The sequence below is a fragment of the Spea bombifrons genome, chromosome 1, assembly GCF_027358695.1.
Source record: "Spea bombifrons isolate aSpeBom1 chromosome 1, aSpeBom1.2.pri, whole genome shotgun sequence".
Lineage (NCBI taxonomy): Eukaryota > Metazoa > Chordata > Amphibia > Anura > Pelobatidae > Spea > Spea bombifrons.
Window position 1 is genome coordinate 39,165,503 of NC_071087.1, and position 20,117 is coordinate 39,185,619.

The following is a 20,117-nucleotide window of genomic DNA, read 5'->3' on the forward strand; positions in this document are numbered from 1 at the left end:
TATTTACAATATTCAAACATGCATGTTCATAGTTACGTTCCCTGAGAGCTCCAGGTTAGTGATGTTCCTTTGTCTCTTTACTTTCTCTCCTCCTTCTCTCCTCTCTACTTTCACTACCTGTCCCTTGATATACTAGTGGGTCCCAACTGATTCTAATGGGAGATCCCTGATTGGACCCTGTGGTTGCCGTAGTTACCCTTTGAAGTTATTCCCTTTGGCCAACACCACACTCTGGGGTCTTTACAATCATGGGGCAGTAAAACCCAAAGATATCCTGACCTGATTATTGACATGACAATCTATTTCATGCGAAAACCTGTCTTTCTTCCACACACCCTTCATCACGCATATCAGTGTTATCTAAACTAAGACAAAAGGTTTCCCAAATATTTATCATTCCCGGCCACCTCCCATGCATCTTGATTTAACTAGTATTAACAGAAACCATGATATAGATATATATATACACACATACACATACATACCTACATATGCATATCTACACACATGTACACCCATACACCCGCATACACGTGTCCATATTCATATATATTCACACAACTGCTTATAGTGTAACACCAGGTATGCATTTGGTAGTATTCATTTCTGCTAACTTAATAGAACAATTTCCTGGAGTCTAGAATATAACAGTATTACTGAATAAACTCTGCGTGCTTAATGTTTTAATGAATAAATAAACGGTGTATTTGTTAATGTTTAAAGCATCTCTCCAGAGATTTGTAATTTAATTTTACACTTTGTATAAAATAGGATTTTTGGGGGGTAACTCATATTTCAAACAGCAGCAATTTCTAACAAATACCTTTAGAGTTAATGAAGTAATGCAAAGCAGACGTTAACTCAAAATTAGTGAATAGCCTTTGTTCTCTACATATTTTGCAAGTCACAATGATCTTCTTAAAACAACAGGAGTTCCTGTTACTCCCCCTGATTGTGTATAAGAAGATCATGTTTTGCTTGTGCAACAGGCTGCCTCATCAAAGAGTTTTGCTGAGTAATAGGAATGATTCTTGTGTGGCTGATGCAAACCTGGGGAATTTGCATCATCATTCGGCAGCAGTAACCTGGTGTGACAAAATCTTAAATGCTCTACTAAAGATCAGACCCTTGCGGAAGTTGAGCTGGTCTCTAACGATAGGGCAGCACAGCAACGTGAAAGAACAGGTGTTCAAGAAGAAGCAGGGAACAGCAGGCAGGAGAAATTCATGTGAAAGTTTTAAACGGGAAGAGTTTATCGCTCAGTACACTCCTAAGGACTTTACAGAAAGAAGTCTAGGAACATTTGCACGGCACTTCTTTTTTTTTTACGGAGAAGACCATTTCTATTGCTTTGCTTCTTATCATGTATAAAAAACCCTCTGCTGATGTGTCTTTGGTATCCAAAGGCAGTTACCTTCCAAGGGAATCACAGGGCATGCTGAACTCAAATGACTATAAACCGCCTGACAGAAGAGAAAAAGTGGTTCTAAAAAAAAAAGTAACTTTGTTACGAGGCATTTCAATAATAATTGGGACCATTATCGGAGCTGGAATCTTCATCGCCCCCAAAGGAATTCTGCAGAATACAGGGAGCGTAGGAATGTCTCTAACTGTCTGGACAGCTTGCGGCATCCTTTCACTATTCGGTGAGTATATATGATAAAATAATATGGGAGTATCTGCTTGGATTAAGGGTATTTTTATTTCAGGGAAGGAAAATGTGCATGTTTAAATCGTTTTTGTGTTTTTTGGGCAATAAAGTACACCAGGCTGCTAAAAAGTGAATATGTTTCTGACATATGGTTAATCTGGATAGCTGCACTTAGTGTACCCCCTTTTATTATACTGTAAACTTTAAAGCACTAAGTAAATCTGTTAGCACTTAAATAAATAAAAATATACATCCATCCATACGTATATGCATACATGAATTAATATGCTCTATGTCATATGCTGATCTTACACCCAATGTAAGGTCCTTTACCGCGTACTGTAAGTGTTGTCCGATTCCAATCTTGAGGACCACCGAGTTGCCAGAATATTTGAATTTTTCTAGTTAATATAACGCTGGAAACCACTAAACAATCTGCTAAGATGGAAAATGCAAGCAGGAGTATAGCTTTGAATCTGATACAGTAAAATATCTTATTCTACAATAAAGAAACATGAAACTATAAAGTCAGTAACCATAGTCACATATCGCTTATTGATCCTTTTACCGAGGCGAGGACTTTTCTTATACGCAAACTTGTATGTTGACAGCGCGTCTCTAGGATTGCTCCTTAGTATACATTGTGAGTTGTGAGTGCTGTGACGTAGTGAGGGGTGTGTGCCAATGTAGGAAACTACCTGGGTTTCTTTAACCGTTTCAGAGCCAATCATTCTGTTCACAGTATTAGACACTATATACATTACTGACGATCACATGCTGTACTTCTGATTTTGCAATCGGTTTTTTTCTGTTTAATTTAGGAGGTTAAGATTGTATTGTTAGCTCCTACAGGGGATACTTGCCGAAACTTAGAAAGATACACTGGTATAGCGAAAGTAAAACTTTAAAAAACTAAACCTATGTTTTAAAATACTGTTTACTTTTACATAGCAACTAATATTTATCAAGTAAATATTCAACCAACACCCACAGGGTTAGATGATTCAACATCTATTTGGCACACATGCCCCATACTTACCCCATCTGCGACTACTATAAACATGTGACGTGTGGCTTTGTGTATCCAGCTGTGGGCCCTATCTATTGCATATGGCGACTGCTGGCATTAAAGTGCCAGGGCCACAAAGTCATCCCCAGTCTGGACCTGTGCGACAGCATTTATAAATTAGCACTCTAACTGAATTGTGTTTTTTATTTTGATAGTGTCAAATATTGTTAGTATTACATTGTACAGTGTTCTAAAACAAGTTTGGGCTCAAAGTGAGACTCTGCAGGATAAAGAATATTTAATTACATTTTCATAATTTAGAAATCTCCCCTGAAAAATTTAAAAACTACATTTAAAGTTAACTGCGTAGTTTATTGCAGTGGCTTGTCTTGTGTACTTTCTGCCACATAAAAACAAAGCAGACATCTCCTACTCTTTTTGGCTAATTTACACTACAATTTTACCACGTAATGTTTTCCCATGTCATTCTTCAACTCCCTTTATCTCTGTACGAACTTGACTGACCCGCGCAGAACCCTGATCTCAACCCCATCAAACAACTTTGGGATGAACTGGAATGGAGATTGCGCCAGGCCTTCTCATCCAACATCAGTGCCTGACCTCACAAATGCTCTACTGGATGAATGGGCAAAAATTCCCACAGAAACTCTCCAAAATCTTGTGGAAAGCCTTAGAGTGGAAGCTATTATAGCTGGAAAAGGCAGAACAATTATATATTAATGTCTATGTATATAGAATGCAATGTTATAAAAGTCCCAGTACTTTTGTCCATATAGTGTATTATCCTACTATGGTGATAGAAGATATTGATTACTTATTGTGAGTCAGCATAACTTCATGTTGTATTAATGAAACATGTTTTAATGAAACATACATGGTTGTACACAGATGTTTGACACAATTAAATTATTTCAAATTGCGACAACTTACATGACTCTCATGTAAAGTTAGAAATATGGAAATAGTACATAATCATTGACTTATATGAATGTTTAGATTGGATTAGATTATTTCCAGAAAGCATGTAGTATTAAATTGCTCTATTCTGTACTTAAAAAGATTGAGAGCTGTAGGCAATTTATGTATTTTAGCTTTACAAAAGGCTTTAATTACTCGAGTCTTATTAATAATCTCTAGAGAGAAGGATTTTAATGTGACAAATAATCCACTGCTCTCTATTATTTGTTTTTTATTGCTTTTTACGGCTAAATAATTGTCTTGTATTTGTAACTAAATGAAATAGCTACAATGCAGTTCCCCGTGGAATACATACTCAAATATAACCATGGGAGAGGGAAAAAATAAAGTATAATACATATTTGTTACTTTCTGTTTATGCCTGGAGGAGATGATATGTGGGGCACCAGAGAGTAAATAATCATCTGTCTCAACTTTTGATCCATGGAAAAGTGTTATTTGTTTTTCTTATTACTCATAAAAGGGTAGTTAATCAAAACGCCTAGTGCCCCCATAAAATGTATTTAGGGAAGTAGAAACTGGTTTTGTCCTCTGATGCCATGAATATTCCTCCAATGGCGCCCATAACCTAATAACAAAGCTTGTCCTACATTTTTCTGTAACTCACGCCTTACCCAGGCAAAAATCTTAAATAAAATAGCTACACAAGATCTATAATTGGCTTTTTAAAGGACCGAGGTTTCCATAGAGCATCAACAGCTTTATGTTACTACCTACTGATTATAGAAATACAGGAAAGTCCAGCTGAGTCTGTTCCTCCTACTCTGCTGAAGACAACATCCTTATAACTTAATCAGCATCATTCCTCGTGTGGTTTAATTACTAAATTTGTTTAATCTTATAAAACCGTGCCTCGGTCATAAATACTAAAAGTGCTTCTTAAACATTTCTGTGTTGTTTTTATGTGCTTAAATCTTTAGCTTAAAATTAATATTTTGTCCGTGAGATACCTAGAGCGATCTTTTATACAGTGTTTAAATCCCGAGCTCCTATAACGTTTATTTGAATATTCTGAGATATTGATGACTTAAATGTTAGCATACAGGACTTGAATATGTGTCCATTATAGTAAATGAACACGTTTTCACTGCCATATATCTGTTTGACAATCTAGAAAATGTAAACAAGACAAAAAACAATATCTTGGGGTTTTATTTTATTTTCTTACCTAAAAGACATCCCAAAATCTTTGTTCTTACAAGTTATTTGCAGAAAAGATATTTTCCCTGAGATAAGCCCCATTAAGAGCTTTCTGGTTGAACTGAGGTCAACTAATGAAAGGTCTGAGATGTTCTGTAAAAACAGGGCACACATAATTTTTTTGACTTAGTATTTTTTGTACATAACCTAAGATTTGGTGTTTAGACCATACCACTACCACTGTCTGGACCCATTATCATCATATATAATGCATATAGAATCACTGGTGTCTGCATTCAGTTGTAAACTTAATTTGATACTAACAACTTACTGGATTTAGAATTAGCTTAGTGCTGAATTGATATTAAATGACAGCTTCCTGGCCTGACAGATTATTTTAAGGTTACACTATTTCTCAGAACAAAGGAGAGCTTATTTCTTGAAAAGTGAAATGTCAGAACAAATAGTCATGGTCTAGTGCCAGAGGGTGGAAGATATATGGGGGATATGATGGGGTGCTAATTTATGAATTAGCGTTGACTGCATGAACTGGTCCTCTATCACACATGCCAGAGGCTGCACAGGTAGTGTATATTATATCTGACATGCTTGAATCTACAAGAAGGGGAAGAAGAATGAGAAGGTTAAATACATTGTATACATATGGTTGCTTTATCTATCACTGCTCAAGAGCTGTCCTGTATGGGAGGACTATACATCATAAGAGGACGCCATGCTACATTATTTAGTTAGTCATATGAATATCCTTAATGGTGGGTTCTTGGGCAATTTACCATTGGGAAGTTGCTTGGTGTTCCACTCCAGGCCGGTTGATAAAAGAATATCACACTGACCACATAACCTGGGATAAGATCATACAACTTAGTGTTACATTACTAAGAAGAAATATGTGCATGTGTCTCAACTGCCAGTCAAGCAGTATTACGGTCCTGACTCTTTAGCTGAATGTCCGTTCTAATGAAGGCCGTGTGGTTAGTCAACAAAAAAATCCCTCCACTTACAACCAGAATGGTTCCTGTTCCTCTGTGGAATTTACCCCAATGTAGGTTGCCATGTAAAGTATATGACATGGTGCTGCAGTAGCAAATACTAAAGGCTGAACACTTAAACCAATGTATTTCTCAAATTACTGACAAAATGAGTGTTTGAGTTAAAAAAATTGTAAAGGGCACTCAGTACATATTAAAAATGTATATATATATATATATATATATGTTTTTTTTTTTGTTTTTTTTTTTACTGTGCAGTTCATATTGTTATTTATCATTGAAGGCAACAGCAAAAAAAAGCTGAAAAAAAGAGATGGGGAGTATATTGTGTAACAATATTGCCATTGTCTAAAAGAACATCAGAAAGAATCCAACCTTTCAGTGAATTTTTTTTTTTTTTTTGTAACCCACTCACATCTCTGGCTTATGGTAATAAATAAAAATAGTTTGACTTTATCCATACATGAATGCCAATAAAAGTAGATTTTTGGTTTTGGCAACTAATAAAACCAACAGCAGAAACATATAATAGATAATTTCTGCTAATGGGAAACAAATATCAGGAAAACAAGGGTGATAAGTTGCCCCAACATAATATTTGTTATATCATATGTATGAAATGTATTTACATAAATATTCCCTTTCAAACAGCTAGGGTTAGTAATACAGTTTTGCTGTTTGTTATATTATAAGCTATTATTGCCTATATAGTATTATTAAACATGACATAATAATGTAAGACCTCTCTCTTCCATGCACATGTAACAAACATTTACCGAATTTTCTTATGTGACATTAAATGTAATTTGTTCATGTTGTTCCATTTATAACTCTCATGAGTTGTCTTTTTAGATAAAGAAGTTTGGTTGTTCTAAATACCAGTCTGAATGGGCTATAGAAACAAAAGCAATGTCATTTTAATACTATACACATGACCTCTTTTAACTTCCACTGTGATGTTCAGCTTTCTTAATAAAATAAGTAAACTTAACATGACACGGGGTTTACTGTTTTACGTAGGGCTGCGAATAGTACAAAAATACACCGATTTCAATTTGTGTACAAGTGTTCCCTATGAAGAGTCTAAAGAAGAAAGAGTTACAGACATTCTCCATATAATGGCATATTTAACCTTCTTTATGATGTTATGATATCTGGATCATTTACGCTTCTACTTGTAGCAATGTTTTCACAAATATGGGTTTTGATTACTAAAATACACATGTAGCCTTTCTTAGTATTTCAGATCCTTTGTTTTCAAGCATACCAGTGAAATTTAGCTTTACTATTTACTGATCCACGTAAAGCCTTAATAGGAAAGTGCTACTTATTTATTAAAAAAGGAACTTGTCATGGTGCTGAGATGATCCTGGTACACAGCTTGTAAGGTCGTCTTATAACCATAACAACGAATCAAATATTCCTTCTGACTGGGTCATTCCAACAGGTACTATGGCAGTAAGACCAATTCTTAAACTTGGCATTGCTTTCCAGATGCGCTATCCTATGATTACTTTAACTAAATAGCACTAAGAATTTTCAGTCTCTGTAATTATGCTTTCTAGTAGTTTTTACCCTAGGTCTGCAGTAGATTTAATGGAAAAATAATTTGTATTGTTGGGTTGTTGGTTCCTATTTTTGTTTTAGAAGAAGTACGTCGCAATCCATGTTACTTCTACACAACCTCTGATTTGGTAATAGTGACTGTAATACATCACCCACTCACCCCTCCCACATGTCAGCCGGGCATTATTTGTAGTTTTGTGGTAAACAAGTTGAGAGCAACTGGTACTATTTATAATAATAATAAATTAGATCCTTACATAGTCATTATTTAGGCTTTACCTAATCAATGTAACAAGTCCAATAACCAATCACATTAGATAACCAATGTTATTTTTTTATAAAAAAAATAATGGATTTTATTATACATCTACTTTACTCTAGATTTGAAGTTACCAGACTTTTGAGTAAAATGTCATGATATTAATGTCTACAATGACAGCTTCCACTCATTGTTAGGTACCAGAGATATAATTGCCCTCCGTTTATCATAACCTATATATTACATATTGTTTCAATTCCTCAGTCGTTCCCTTTAGATTGCTATGGAACTTGTTTGTGAAAAAAACCCTGAAATTTGGTGAATGGCACATCTTGTATTGCTTTTTGTTATCTGTCATAATAATGTTTTTGATAATTTTTCATATTTTAAGATAATGTTTGTGTGTTTTTTTTCTTAAGTATCTTAATATCTGAGTTGACATCTTCTATTGAGGCTTTTTTTCACCCCCCCCAAATATTTTGGTTTGACATCAATACAGCAAAGAAGCAAAACTGAACCATATTGTATAAGCTTAATTGTGGACACTAGTGGAATGTCTTCTTTGATTGTTATTAAGTGTTATTTATTAAGGATGTTTTTACTGATATAGGGGACAAAAACACTTTTTAAGTCACAATATAACTACACAACCATATAATGTAGTGTTAGAATAGTTGCACTTTGCATTGTTTTGGGGATTATACATGCGTGGAGCCAAGTGTCTGGGACAAAGGGTCAGACAGAAGTTACAATATGAGTTTGTAATCTATTTGTGAAGCACCTACCAGCCCAAAGGATTTTAATTCAAGATTGGTTTGGTGACCGGCCTATGATTGCAAATTGTACAACAAGAATTCATACTGTGCAAAAAGAAGTAGTTGATCTGGTAGGCGAAATCACAGAACAGACTGTGGTCAAAACCAAGATGACCCAGGTAAATGACTTACTGGTAAGATAAGTTAAAATATATGTTAATAAATAAAACCAGACCAACATATAACAAAATAAAATACAAAGATATTTGGGTTATATTGTAAAACATAACCTAGAATAATATTAATAATTGGGGCCAGCATGTGATGGAAACATACCAGATGACACAAAGGACAACAAGCAAGAGTTAAATGCATGGCAAAGAACCAGATTTCAGTATTTACACTATGGTTGGTTTGCAATAAGCATAAGGGAAGATGGCTTTTATAGTTATAAGAAAGCACTGCAGTCTGACGTCTTGTATGACTAACTAGAATGTCCCAACGTATTTGGCCATACTTTTATTCAGCTGAAACAAACGAAGACCTTGCTGATGGCTTCCTCTTTATTCTCAGGAGAGGAAAACTGAGTAGTTTTTTATTTCAACATTTCATTTTTTAATCACTCACTTTAGTAGAAGCAGAAGCAGAAGCAGTTAGATGTTTCTAGTAACTTCCCAAAACTAATGTGAATTTTACATACCTGCTTTAAAAAATATATACCATATTTGCTCGATTATAAGACGAGGTTTTTTTCAGAGCAAATGCTCTGAAAAATACCCCTCGTCTTATAATCGGGGTCGTCTTCTAATCAGACCTCAAACAGAGGTCTGATTAGGAGACTAAGATCCAGATCCCCCGCACCGCTGCAGGGGACCTGGATCCTCCTGTCGTCGCCCCCCCCCCCCACACACACACTTACCGGTGCTTCCGGAGGTGAAGTTGGCAGCGGGGGTTTGTATGCGTCCGTCGCAAATACCTTCCCCGACTGTCAGAGATCAGAGTTCCAGCGTTCCTGATCTCTGACAGCCGGGGAAGGTATTTGCGACGGACGCATACAAACCCCCGCTGCCAACTCCACCTCCTTCCGGCTGCCGCGGAATGAGACGTCAACCCGCTGCCCCGGCAATACAGCAGGAAATTGGAAGCACCGGTAAGTAAGTAAGTAAGTAAGTAAGTAAGTGTGTGTGTGTGTGTGTGTGTGTGTAGGGCATTTCTGGAATGCCTTACACCCCTATATGCCACTCTGGCACTTAGGGGGTTAAAAGGCATATTATGGGGCAGAGTGGCATATAGGGAGGTATAAGGCATTTCAGGAGGCAGAGTGGCGTTAAGGGGGCATTTAATAGTGCACTCTGCCTCCTGAAATGCCTTATACCTCCCTATATGCCACCCTGCCCCATAATATGCCTTTTAACCCCCTAAATGCCAGAGTGGCATATAGGGGTATAAGGCATTTCTGGAGGCAGAGTGCTCTATATAATGCCTTTTAACTCCCTTAATGCCACTCTGCCTCCTGGAATGCCTTATACCTCCCTATATGCCACTCTGCCCCATAATATGCATTTTAACCCCCTAAATGCCAGAATGGGATATAGGGGTATAAGGCATTTCTGGAGGCAGAGTGGCACATAGGGGGTCAAAAGGCATACCATGGGGCACAGTGGCATATAGAGGGTTAAAAGGCATATCATGGGCCACAGTGCCATATTGGTGTGGCAAGCCTGGGGGCAGATGTGCGTAACTGGGGGACAGGTTGGAAAATACAAGAAATAAAAACAAAAAAAAAATATTTTTCTCAATCATAGCTTTTATTAAAAAAAATAGTTTACATGAATTAACATTTACTGGTAAAACTTTTTTCCTTTAGGGTCGTCTTATATTCAGGCTTTTTCTTTTTTTCCTAAGTTAATATTCAGATTTTGGGGGGTCGTCTTATAATCGAGCAAATACGGTAATTGGTTTACCGTATCTGGTGACTGAAACAATATCATTCATCCAATACTTGGAGTATATCACTTACATTAAAGTACATTACAGATTTTTTGCGTAAAAGAATAATGTAACTTTAAAACAACCTACCATCTGGAAGGCTCTGGTCCTACATGGAAATGTTCTTATAGTTTTGATCTGTGCACTTCAAAACCTAAAATTTCACAAACACAAACAATTATAGGATTTGGGGTACACCAGGAATAAGGATTGATCCCATATAAAATCCCAGAACAACTACATGATAATATAAAAAAAAACATGTGCAGTCCTGAAAATCTGAAAAAAATATTTATTCATGCCGGTGTTACAAGAGGGATCCCTGGGGTCTACAAAAATGTTAAAAACTTGTTCTAGAAATTAACTTAGTGTTTTTTTTAGTAAAAATATATGATTAAAATAACCCCTTTGTTAAGAAAAAAATTAAGAAAAACAGAAACAGATGTATTAGTCCAAGAAAAAATGTATTTTGCTTTGGTTGATACCCTTTTTTGGCATATGAGAGAAAGAGATGTAAAATTGTGTTTGTAGCCTCTGTGGTCTCTTTTTTGGAGAGATACCCAAATGTATTACTCAAATTATTTAAAAACTATCCTATGGACCAAGAAAAAGCTTTGTTTTGGCCTTAGGTTTATGTTGTTTTCCTCATAAATATTGCATTATATGTTCAAAAGATGCAGAATTAAATTTAATTATGAAATGGTCTAAAATTAATTTTATGTAATCATAATTGTGTTACAAACAAGGGTCCATAACAGGATTTCCTAAACATGCACAGTGGCTACTATATACAATCTAAAGAGAACCACAATAAAATATTAAGAACAGCATAAGATATAGTTATACGTGATATGAATGCTAATTTTAGAAATTAAGTTTCGTAACTTTAAATACAGGTATTATTTTGTTTTATGTGTTTAATACAGTATGTACTCAGTCTCATAGTCTCCTATAATACAAGAAAAGGTTTTATATTTTTGCCATAATTTGTTAAATTGTCAATTTGTTAAATCATACTGATCAGGTGAAAGAAGGTGAATATGGATCTGAAATTGCATTAAGGACACATTCAGATACAGTATTTAATCGTCTTTCAGCGTTGTTTACTGTCAATCACCGAGACATAGCATAGGAATCACCCGTAACTACATTGCTTCAGATGCTAACTCATTTACACACGGTTTAGACATATTGATTTTAAATATGGCTACCAGCTGGCACTTCATCACGGATGGAATTATACAGATAGGGTGTGTCATAACATTTCCCAATTGTAACACCTCTGCAATAGTGGTTTGGAAATAACCATGATCACATTATTGGCGTTATTACTCGCTATGCTAATTAACACAATTTCCCTGCTGCTCGCCCCAGAGTAATGCAGCCAAGTCAACTTCTTGCTGTTGGTATAGAAACCAAGTTTGTTGGAACAAACGTCTTTCTTATATTGTGTTACCCTTCTGTACTCTGTGTTCTCAATGCTGTTCTATTTGAAATCATTATAGACTTACCAAATGTTACCATTACAAACACAAATTATTTCTAAGATGTAGGCTGTGGAAGTGAATGGCCACCATTCAACAAATGAATGAACATTCAACAAGTTCAACTAAAGAAAATATATATTTACTGTCCTGATCTAAATAGTAGTAAAAGTGTTATATGTTTGGACAGAGAGAGAATGTTGCACATCCAGATTAATCAACTTTATTATATATTTATGAACCTAGTGTTACTTTAATTCACAGAACAAGGACAGTCACCATCTGTCTCTGTTAAAAACACACCTCATATGTCAAAGTAAGAGATAAGCAAAAACAAATACTTAGATATCAAAAATGACACAAGTTTTTCCTTGACAGGAATTTACTTTAATGACTAATTTGAGTTGAATGACATTATATCTTGAGTGGTACTTAATTTAGTTCTTTCACTTTCATAAATCCAACATTTGACACCTGATTATAAAGGTCAGGTAAGGGAATACCTGGTATCAGAACGGGAAGTTACATTCTCTTGCTTTTAAACCAAATATCCACAAAATAATTAAAAAAAAATAAAAAAAAATCTAAGTTTAAAAGAATGGCAGAATCTAACCAGTATTTCTATTGATGTAGAGCACCTTGGTAGTAATAATATAAAATTAGAAATGTAGTCGATGAAGCGTTAATTTAAGTATAGTTGAGGGATAAAAGTCACCTTCAAGAAGAACAGTGTGTTCTTCTAATGGTTCTGCTAGAGCACCTGGCCTTATAATAGGAGTTAAGTATTGTCATGTTCCACACCAGACCTTCTTTTCTGCTCATTACCATTATTTCTGTAGGTGTAGTGAGTCCACTAACCCACTTCTTTGTGGGTAAGTTAAAACATCTGATCTCTCCACTTCCTCTTCACTATGCATGAGGACCACTAAATTAAAAATGTGAGGAATTCCAGATTCAGCTATGGCTCTTCTTTCAGGAGAAGTCCATTATGATTAACCGATCATAATATAAGGTCAAGAGTTGGCTCTTCACAACCCACCAATAAACATTGGGCTTAGTGAGTTAACCTCTCTCTATAATTGTTCAGTAAGTTTAACTCCGCAACCTATGAGGTTCATGATGCAATGTAATTGGTATGATACTAATGATGTCCCATTTTAACAGGTGCCCTGTGCTACGCAGAACTTGGAACATGTATCAAAAAATCCGGAGGTCACTATACCTATATTTTGGAGGCTTTTGGTCCCTTGCCTGCATTTGTAAGGGTTTGGGTAGAACTATTAGTCATACGGTAAGTAAAGCAATTTCTTTTTGAACTTTTTTATCCTTTTTTTAAAATAAATGTATATTAGGTTAATATTGTAAACATAAAAGTACATTTAGGTTGCTGGTGTTTCAATAGCTCTCTTGAAATTTGAGCATGCATAGTCAAAGAGCTTAGAAATTCAATAATCTTTACAAGCTATAAAAAAATTTTTAAAGTGCGGTGGGATGTTATTTTCCCCAAGTGGGTACCATTTAATTCGGTTGCAATAATGACTCCAATTTCAGCCCCTGAATTCAACATTTTGGATCTCTAGCAGTTTAGTTTGAATCATTTTGAAATCGTTTTAGTTTATTATTGCAGCAATCGATGGGAAAGCATTGAGACCACATGCAAATGCCGCCTGGTAATTCCTCCTGGAAAATAAACAAGCAGCAATTCTAAGTGGGGCTTGAGGAGGTGACATCTATTCACTATGCTAGGAAATGTGTGCAAGTTGCTCAATTTTAGATTGAAACAGTCTGAGATGATAATACACTCACAAGAATTAAACGTAGAAGACCATCTACACTACATTCATTTTCTGCAGAACAATGCACAAAAATTACGGGAATAGTTTTTACTAAAAGATTTAAGATTACAGACGGAAATTACTCTTCGAAGTTCTTTTAAACTTTCAATAGTTTCTTTTTCTATTTTATTTTTTTTGTTCCATAGCCTGTAAAGATCCTAATTGCTACATTTCTTTGACAATTTCATACACAGCATCATAATCTCTTTCTATATTTTCCTAGCAGCAATTTTCACATCAGCTTTGGATGGTCTTGTCTCCTTGTCCTAAAGTTGTTTCAGGGAGCAAGGAACCCTTTCTTTCCGATCTTTAGAATTATTAAAGAGGAGGACAAAAGATGACCTGAAGGAATTGCACCATCATGTTTGTTTAACCTTCTTTTTTTTTACAGTTGTCAAATCTAAAACTGTATCATTTCCAAAACATTTTGTCCAGGTTCCTTTACAATCAGTATACTCGAGGCAACAATTCTTCCCACAGTAGATTTAAGTCATAGCCAATTGTTTTCTATCTCCCAGAAACCATAGAAGAGTGTTGATAAATGTCACTGACCACTATCTGATGGTTACTTTTCAGATTCAATGATACTCTAACTTTGGAAGGTGAAAATTTAAATTAGCAATACCTTCCCTGCAAAAATCAGTGAAACCTCTAAAAAGATATATCCCATTTTCCTCTAAAATCCGTTCTGACTCTCTGACACTTTGATTAATTTGCAAGAGTTTATGTAATTAATGGTAACAATTCTTAAATTCTTATTTCTTTTGAAAGGGTATTATGTGTTGTGTAACTTTTAATGTGGTGGTTCTGGTTAGTTTGAGCTAATGACAGTGTGGTTTGATTTTACATAGAGACTAGAAGCCCATATTATGCTTATCTCTCATTACTACATCCAAAAATAAATTTCAGTGTGTTTATTAGAACAAAAAAATATAACAACACTTATTGAATCAGATTTCAGACCAATTCAAAAAATACTAGAATATACCAATTATAATCTTTTTTTATATACAGTGAAGGAAATATATTATTTGACCCCCTGCTGATTTTGTACATTTGTCCACTGACAAAGACATGATCAGTCTATAATTTTAATGGTAGATTTATTTGAACAGCGAGAGACAGAATAACAACAATAAAAAAGCAGAATCCAAAATCCAGAATCCGCCTTTCAAATATAAATTGAATAGGTCACATCTCTGGCCTAGAACTCTCCAATGGAGTAATTAGGCTGTGGCTGGCAGAGGGCGTGGCCTACTTACCTAGACGTTCCTCATTGGCTGAAATTCAATAAAGGACATACCTGGCCAATCCTGCTCTGAGGATATCAGTTACCTGAAGCTAATGGGAGAGGCCGGCCACCTGTAGCCCTATATAAATGCTGCTAGCCCTTCATTCCTTGCCTGAGTGTTCCCAAACTATCTTGTCTCTCTTTGTATAATTACCACTCCCCTTGTAACCCTCACTTGAACCTACTTGACCTTGTTTGACCTCCCGGCACTGCACCACCAGGGATAAGTAGGTATGAGTGAACCTGGGCACCGCTTGTAGAGGCTTGCCCCAGCCCTTTATGATTAAAAACAGCACTGTACATAGGACACTATAATGCGCATTGTGTGCCCGTGACAGCTAATATGCAATCATTACAAAAAAAAGGAAAATGTTACATATTATTAAATTACAGCATGAAAAATAGGCAGACTAGAGGGAGTGAATGGTTTATATAAAATATCTATCTATCAATCTATCTATCTATCTATCTATCTATCTATCTATCTATCTATTTATCTAGTACGTTTTATACTGAATGTCAAAACAATCAAAGTGCTTCAACTGCTGACCTCAGAAGGACTTAAACCATTTTTTTGGTAAGAGGCACCCCAGAAGACTGAGCCGGCTTACTGAATGAATGCAGACTGTCTACTGAGCTCCCTGCATGGCTGAGCCTGTCCTCACTAATTGCCCTAATACACATCAGTAATTCATACATTTTCCTTTCTCTCTCTCTTTTTTTTTGTGACGGAGGTGAGGATTTTGTCAGTTTTGCCTGTTGTTGAAGCCAAGAGGCAAATTGTCGGCAATGTTTTAGTTCCAGTCCATGTTAAATGCCGTTAAAAACATAGAACTAAAACTCGCATGAAATGGCTTGTCATCTCCGAGTGTTTTTTTTTTCTCCTTTCTGCTGCGACAAAAGCATGTTTTAGTGAATAGTCCTGTAATCTTTACCTAGACAGTCAGAGCTGCATTTCCATGAGAAAGAACAGCCTTTATTATGATATTTGTATGCATCATCCGGCAAAGCTCTGCAGCCATACATATATTTTAGTTTGAGCATCTGCATAATGAGTGAGATGTACTATATAACAAAGCAGACACAAGAAATGTTTAGCGTGACACAGAATGCAATGAATTTGTAATTGTCTCCTTGCATTTCCACCCAAAAAAAATCACCTACCTTATACAGATTTCTTTTGCTTTTGTTTTAGCCCAGCTGCGACAGCAGTGATATCCCTCGCATTTGGACGCTATATCCTGGAGCCCTTTTTCATACAATGTGAAATACCAGAACTTGCTATCAAACTGGTGACAGCTTTGGGCATAAGTAAGTGTTAACTGTATGCGCATTTGTAAATACTTCTATTTAGATGTTGTTTTAATATGTAAACAAAGACATCTTAACAATAATGATCATTAAGTTAATTAAGATTGATGTTTATTAGTCTTGCTAAACTTTAGGTAACGCTCGGTTTTAAAGAACAATTTCAATTTGCAACGCATAGTATACTAAATAAAAAAATGCTATTTAAGTTTATATGATAACAAAGATCAAGTTTCTTGAAATCAGCTTTTGAGTTTTTTTTTTTTTAGATGTCTCTTTTTATATCCCTTGACGACTATTGAAAAGTCTCTTAATGGTATCCCTTACTATAATTACCGGTATATAGTCCACATAATGCTGTGATATAAAATAGCATATGTTATGACAGGACATTTTCATTTCGTTTGTTGAGCCTGCCATTTCTCTTTCCATTTGGTAGGGTAAGACGATTAAACTCCCCAGTGCTTTGCTACTCACTAGGCTGGTTACAAGGGGGGTCTCTGATCTCCCCAACCAGCCCAATTATACTGTGGGAGAAACGTTGTGATATCCTGGCACTCCATGGCATAAAGGCGTCTATGGAGGCTGTGCTGGCTTGTTAAAGTCCTCCATAGTGTAAATGGGACAATTGGGGAAATCACAGATCTCCCTTGTAACCAGCCAATTGAGCAGCAGCACACTGGGTGGATCTGCCTAGCTGCCCCAGCCTCCATAGAAGTGTACCTGGCACTGTGCAACCTTACAAGAGCATTAGGAGGAAGCTGCCACGGGTCCGGCATAGAGCAGTACCCAGCATGAATATGTTGCTGGTTATAAGTAGGTAAATTACAGTAAGGAAACAATATGACTTTAACATATGTGCTTTTGCTGAACTCCTACATCTCATCAGGTGTACTGTACTACATGACATCACAATAATGAGCAAGTGGGGCAGCTACCCAAAATAGGGGTTAGGACTATCCTGTAGAAACCTAGGGTGCTGGGAGATATGCAACGGGCCTGTTCTGAGGACATTCAATGGTATTTTATGCTGCTCGTGCCAGTAAAGTGAGAAAGTAGTATATTATACAGTCTGAATCTTCTGGCTTACCATACTACCCCATTGTGTAATCCATACATTATTATTTCAGAATTATGCCATACAATATCAGAATGTGCCTTTCATACTGATGCCCGTTTGTGCTGGACATACTTTTTATAAACCAACATCAGCTAAATCTTAAAAACATACAACAGCTGAATATTTTTTTGAAGAACACGCTCAAATATATATATTCAACATGCCAGATATACACAGACATATATGTAAATATATATATATATATACCGTATTGGCTCGAATATAGGCCGCACTTTTTTCCCCCACTTTAAGACTTTAAAGTGGGGGTGCGGCCTATATTCGGGTCTAGCGCCCGACGCCTGGGACATGCAGTCCCGGGCGCCGGGCAGGCAGCGGGGTTAGGATACAGATCCCCCGCAGCGGTGCAGGGGACCTGCATCCTACTCCACGATACGCTCAGACAGCCTCCTCTGCCAGCACTTCCCACGGGGGGAGTGCCGGCACGGGAGGTTGTCTAAGCGCATCGTGCGGATGCGTTTTACCTCTGCACCCCCTCCCCGGACTTACCGGAGCAGACTCCCGGGTGTCTTGCGGGGTCGGCGGGGGACATCTACGCAATACAACTTCCGGTGCCGGCACTGGATGTGCCGGCACCGGAAGTTGTATTGCGTAGATGTCCCCCGCCGGCGCCGCAAGACACCCGGGAGTCTGCTCCGGTAAGTTGGGGAGGGGGGGCAGAGGAGGACAGTGGCAGCGTATCTCGGGGAGGGAGGACAGTGGCAGCGTATTTCCGGGAGGGAGGACAGTGGCAGCGTATCTCGGGGAGGGAGGACAGTGGCAGCGTATCTTGGGGAGGGAGGACAGTGGCAGCGTATCTCGGGGAGGGAGGACAGTGGCAGCGTATCTCGGGGAGGGAGGACAGTGGCAGCGTATCTCGGAGAGGGAGGACAGTGGTAGCGTATCTCGGGGGGGACAGCGTGGCAGCATATCTTGGGGGGGGAGGACAGAGTGGCAGCATATCTCGGGGGGGGGACAGAGAGGCAGCATGTTTTTTTTGGTGCTTTTTTAAAGAAAAAAACTTTTTCTTTAAAAAAGCACCAAACTTTTAGGGTGCGGCCTATATACGGGGGCGGCCTATATCCGAGCCAATACAGTATATATATATATATATATATATATATATATATCCATCTCAAACTAATTTTATGTTATTTGATTTTGATATGTTGCGAAATCCTGTTTTGTCATTGCAGAATCACCTGAAATGAATAATGTTATATACTTTAGAACTAGAAACATATGTGTAATCATACACATTATATATATGTAATTCGTTTATAAAAGGTCATTGTCATGGCAGCAACAATAAAGAAGCCTTATACTTAACATACTTAGCAAATACATATTTGCTCATGAAATAAATATTTTGTAAAATACGTCACACAATATTCCACATTGTGTTTATGTTAGAATTAAAGCAAACTGCTAATTAAAACAAGGGATATTATTTTCAAGTGTAAACTTCACTTTATTTCTGCTTTTTTGTGCAGTTCAAGTAAATTGGCAGGGAGACCACCTGTTGCAAGAAAAGACTTATTTGAACACATGGGCATTCGTAATTAAATGGTGGCTAAAATGCCAGATTGAGTTTTAGAGGTTAATTAATTTATTCATACATCTTCGTAAAAAAAAGGAAGACTGGAGCAGAGCAGATGTTCAAAAACATCAAGGTCATCGAGATCACAGGAGCATGAGAAAAAAAAGGCCCCGTTGGTTTAGTTGCACTGCATGAAAATTCAGGATGAACGGGGACCCACTTAAAAAATAATTTAGCTCCAATAATACAGGTTCAGTGATAGTAATGTATTACCCTTTCAGAAGGGTGGAGCTGATAATATATATATATATATATATATATATACACACACACAGACTGTGACCTTCATGCTTTAGCAAGAATACACAGTTTAGACACATTTTACACATGAGATGAGTCATTACTTTCATGAAATTGTGTGAGAGGACATTAAGCAAGATGCTTTCATTTTAAGGTGGCGAAACAGTCACATGTGCAATATGTTAAATTAAAGACAGACGTTGCGACAGGAACAACGATATTTTATGTAGACGCACGTTCAGGTGCCAAGGGTGTGAATGGTAACATTGCTATGATAGCAAACCATTGACCCATATAGTTTGGAATAGATAACCTTTGGCATTATATATGTTGTGAGTTAAATTTCCCATGATGGTAATCCCCGAACTCAAAAGAAGTACCAGAGGTTGACCATCCATCACCAAATGTAGTGACCTCATTCACCTATACTATCCTGTGCTCTTCAGGGAGACTTTATAAACCTCAGGTGATTGCCCTACCATTTCTATTGGGCAGGGTATTCCAGGGTATTTTGAAACTAACAGTAATAATAAAAGACATAAAAACTGAAAAATACTCCTATATTGAACACTATAATAAACCACTGTAATCCTTATATATTACTAAAATGCATCAACCATTTTTATTGATTTATATTTATTCAAAATGTGTCTGGCTGATAAGACTGATTAGAATTGTGGAATCTTTATTTTATTGACATTTGAAACCTAGCATGCAGTCATTGCGTTTTTTATTTTTAATATATTTTCAAAGAGCGGAGGATATTAAATCTTGTATCAAAATGTCCAGGAAAAAAAAAAATATCAGTAGGTCCTTGACCTTATAATATTCTTGATATCCTTTACACTGGAGAAAGTCAGAATT

At 36.7% G+C, this 20,117-nt stretch overlaps 1 protein-coding gene across 1 annotated transcript in view; it reads left to right on the forward strand.

Moving 5' to 3' along the window:
* The first annotated feature begins 1,101 nt into the window (after positions 1 to 1,101).
* SLC7A11 (solute carrier family 7 member 11) overlaps positions 1,102 to 20,117 on the forward strand; it is a 63,155-nt gene continuing 44,139 nt past the window's right edge. Inside the window, exons 1-3 of the mRNA XM_053461240.1 lie at positions 1,102 to 1,646; positions 13,027 to 13,153; positions 16,184 to 16,299. Coding sequence (XP_053317215.1) covers positions 1,364 to 1,646; positions 13,027 to 13,153; positions 16,184 to 16,299 — 526 coding nt within the window. The 5' untranslated portion in view covers positions 1,102 to 1,363. The remainder of the gene's footprint in view (positions 1,647 to 13,026; positions 13,154 to 16,183; positions 16,300 to 20,117) is intronic.